The sequence below is a fragment of the Electrona antarctica genome (genome assembly GCF_951216825.1).
Source record: "Electrona antarctica genome assembly, chromosome: 15".
Lineage (NCBI taxonomy): Eukaryota > Metazoa > Chordata > Actinopteri > Myctophiformes > Myctophidae > Electrona > Electrona antarctica.
Window position 1 is genome coordinate 35,764,471 of NC_136796.1, and position 4,103 is coordinate 35,768,573.

The following is a 4,103-nucleotide window of genomic DNA, read 5'->3' on the forward strand; positions in this document are numbered from 1 at the left end:
ATAGGGACAAGTGCCTCACTGGCTGACCCGGCCCACGTGACATCCCTCCTTCATTGATATCGGCCCGTGCCCCCCCCCCCCCCCCCCCCATCTCCCTCCGGTGATAAGGACAGTGTATAGGTAAATGTTGGCACGGTCACTCAGGGTAAGAGAAGAGAGAAAGAGGGAGAGAGAGAGTGCATGTGTCATCAGAGGGGTCTGTGAACGGACGGGTCCCTGCAGTCCCGCCGTTGAGAGACAATGCTACAATGAGCGGTTTCTTAGACTACTCGGTCATGAGCGGAGACGGTGGCTCGTGTTCTGTCAGGGCTTTTCACTCGGACCACGTCGGGATTACAACTTTCCAGTCGTGCGCGGTGACCGTGAACAACTGCGGGGCGGATGACCGCTTCATGGGCAGCAGCAGCAGCCGGGCTTCCCCATCAGACAGCAGCATTCCTCCTCCCCAGCACCAGCCGGGTTCTTCTTACCAGTCTCCCGCTGCTGCGGGCTCCCTGGGTCTCGCCTATGGGGCCCACCCGACCTGTAGCCCCGGCTATGGACCCCAGAGCTTCTGTGCCAACTACAACCATTACGCCCTCAACCAGGAAGTAGATACGGGCGCGAGCTTCCCTCATCAGTGCGGCCCGCTCATGTACTCGGGCAACATCTCGTCGTCGGTGGTCTCTCATCATCATCAACACCACCGCCAGGGTTACGGCGGGGGCGCGCCCCTGGGCCAGCTCCCGTACGCTCACGCCACCTACGGGCACGAGCAGACGAGCCTGCCCCCCTTCCCCGGGTGCTCGAACCCGCTGTCGCCGCTGCACGCGGCCCACCTGGAGGCGTGCTGCTCCCCGCTGTCCGAGGGAGGCGCGTCGTCGGCGCAGACCTTCGACTGGATGAAAGTCAAGCGGAATCCTCCCAAAACAGGTGGGTGGGTGCCATTGTGATGATGAGAGGTGCAGGATTGACGCTCAACTGCTGTAACTGTTAACCAAGCATTATTGGTCTGAAGGTACATGACATGTCTGTCTGTCTGTGAGTGACAGGTCTGCATAACATGCAGGCAACATTCATTTTAAGTATTACGCAAGCCACTTACACTACTTTGTTGCGGCGGGTGCTTTTTGTTCGACTGACATGAAGCAGATTTGTATTTAAACTGTTTTCAAGTAGGCTGTAGTGTAGTAGACAGGCCTAACATGGTATGGCACATTGGCGTCCTCGAGAGATGCCTGATTGGTTGCGCACATAGCAGATCTACAAGATCAGTCAGAATGCTGCAAGGTGCTGTGAGCTTGTAGCAGCTATTTAGATGTGCAACACCGGCGGGGAACGTGGTTTTGGGATTGTATGGGGCCTAGTTGCTTGTGCGTAATGCTTTCTGACCTCAGAAAGGACTAAAATATAGTGCGTAAAAGTTGTGTGCCAAGCCTTCAGATTGTTCCGTTGTTTTGCAAAATTGAGGCCCATGTGTGCGCCAAAGTGGCACATATTCACGACATAAATGTAGCTTAGTACGATGGTGTTGCTTGCCGAAAATAATAACAACTCGTCGTGCGATGGACGGATGGAGTTAGGAGTAGCCATACAGCCGCCTATAACTTATACTGTATCCACAGGGAGGTCAGGGGAATACGGCTATGGTGGTCAGCCAAACACGGTGCGGACCAATTTCACCACCAAGCAGCTGACGGAACTGGAGAAGGAGTTCCACTTCAACAAGTACCTGACCCGGGCGCGGCGCGTGGAGATCGCGGCGGCGCTGCAGCTCAACGAGACTCAGGTGAAGATCTGGTTCCAGAACCGGAGGATGAAACAGAAGAAACGGGAGAAAGAGGGGCTGCTGCCGGCCAAAGTCCCCAGCGCCTCCGAGCCGGCAGATGGAGGTCAAGAGAAAATGGACGATGCGGCGTCGGAGAAGTCCCTCTCGGCCCCGTCCACTCCGTCTCCCGCGTCCTCTACGGGCTCCTCTGCCGGGGCTGATCCATACACCTCGAACTGATACTTAATCGTTTGTATACCACAGGAGGCCTGTATAATGCCAAAGACCACGTTATAAAGTCATTGATGGATAACATGGGTTCACAGCTACCGTAAATTGGACATTTGGGGATCATCCAATGCACTATTTGGGGCTTTGACACGTGTGGACAATGACAACATGGACAATGATTTTTCCCGGGGATATAGCTTTGTTTTATATTGTGTTCTGTGAATAGGAAAGGGATACCATAAGCTGACAAAAGTTGTCGGCCATTGTCTAAATGTGTGTCCATTTTCGTCCTATTAACGTTGACGTTAAATGTCGCAGGGCTGTCTAGTGAGCGAGGGTATCGATATTTCCTGTCCAATGCTGCTGAATGTGCCATTGCAAATTCACGACCTGCACAAAGAAACAAATACCTCACGTGTGCCAAAGTTGTGCATGAAGGCCACTTATTGGCTGCAATTTTATTGCACTGGATGTCGCGTGTTTTACGCATCACACAATCAACGAGTAATCCTCGTATAATATCAGTCATCGACTCATCGTTGGTAGCTGCATTCCTAGATTAGATCCTATACCTACCTCCTTTCCGTCACCCCTTGTGTACCTCTGCGTGCGTGCGTGTGTGTCGCGAGTGTCAGTCTGAATGTCTTCTGTGTGAGATATGCATGATGCGTAAAGCTTTCATGTTGTTATTGGTGGACGCTGAGTTTTATCAGTTTGGGGGTTGGGTTGGATGTATGACCTGTGTAGGCTTTTTAGCTGTTGTTATCTATTTAATCATGCAAGGTGTTTTATCGAAAGCGACGTCTACGGGTCAATTCAAGTGTATTAAAGTGCTTTTACCTGTAAGAAATTGTTTTTTTCTTTGTTTATTTTTTGTCTACCGTTTAAGGTCTGTTGATGCACAGTGTGTACACTGAGGAGAGCGAGAATGAAAGGGAGAGGAATGAGATTGAAACGAACCACCTGTGTAGCATGATTCCATATTCCATTTTTCATATATAGTTTGGACATAAATGGCATGATGTTTTCAGTTTTCAATGAATCGTTGACAGTCTTTCTAAAAAAAACGTTTGTCCGAACTTCCGAAGCTTTACGCAAAGGCAAACCTTTTGTTAATTAATTTGAGGATCAGCCAGAATGAGTTTCCTTTACATACTAGAAACCCCTCAATGTATGCAGTCCTGCGCGCTCCCGTCCCCATGGGGCCTTTATTATTGGCATAATAAAGGCATGTTTATCCACGGAGGAGATGAGAGCGCGAGCGTCAGCGTCATTTGTGATGACAACCTTATCGAGCCCTTGGCTTATTGAAGGGGCAAAAGGAAACTATTGATTAAAACATCGAGGTTAGACTATTGACAGGGACCGCTTTGGTCCTGCTATGCGCGTCGACTCCTCAGCGCCCCAAGTTGGTACATGGTGTCATCATCCCCGCCGATGACAAGATCAGCAGTGAAAACTTGCAGCAGGAGTGTGCAGTGTCCTAAATCAATACACATGTAGGCTACCACTCCAGTCCATTATTTACGTTTGCATTTTAAGGGAATAAATAACATTACAAATATATAATTGAAACATTAGAATTAGATACAGACCTGTATTTTTTCCTTTTATTTTAAACATTCTAAAAATGAAATACCTATGCATGCAGCGGTATATAGTTGCCTGCGAATTTGTATGTGTCTATGACGTGTGCATATATTATCACTGCCTTAATGGCCCCGAGGCCTCCCACATGCACAATGCCATGGTTTGTCACGTTAACCATCTTCTTTTAAAAAGTATATATCCTGTATCCGCTTTCTTAACCTCTTAGAAAGGCACTGGTTTCCTGTCTTCGTTGATGTTTTAATTCCTGGCGTGCATGATGCGAGTCCATGCTCCCATAAAAGGGAGCACGAGGCTGAAATCGAGCCATGATTAATGACCGAAGTTCACCTTATCCACCTGCACGAGCTGCTATTGTGGACTTGAGGAGGCCTGCCGAGGCAACAAGTACACGGTCAAATTCCCGGCTCAAAGACATGAAAAAGAGAGTGAGTTATTGCATTAATGTTTTACTCGTTATCATTTTTATGGTAATTGTATTATATATATATCTTAAAAAAAACATGTTTTTTTTACA

General features: G+C 48.7%; 1 protein-coding gene across 1 annotated transcript; it reads left to right on the forward strand.

The window, feature by feature from the left end:
• Positions 1-248: 248 nt before the first annotated feature.
• On the forward strand, positions 249-2,722 carry hoxa1a (homeobox A1a; the record flags this gene model as incomplete). Its single annotated transcript, XM_079521917.1, has 2 exons — positions 249-912; positions 1,605-2,722. The coding sequence occupies 2 exons, from the start codon at positions 249-251 to the stop codon at positions 1,985-1,987; spliced, it is 1,047 nt and encodes a 348-aa protein (XP_079378043.1). The 3' UTR covers positions 1,988-2,722.
• Between the last annotated feature and the right edge of the window lie 1,381 nt (positions 2,723-4,103).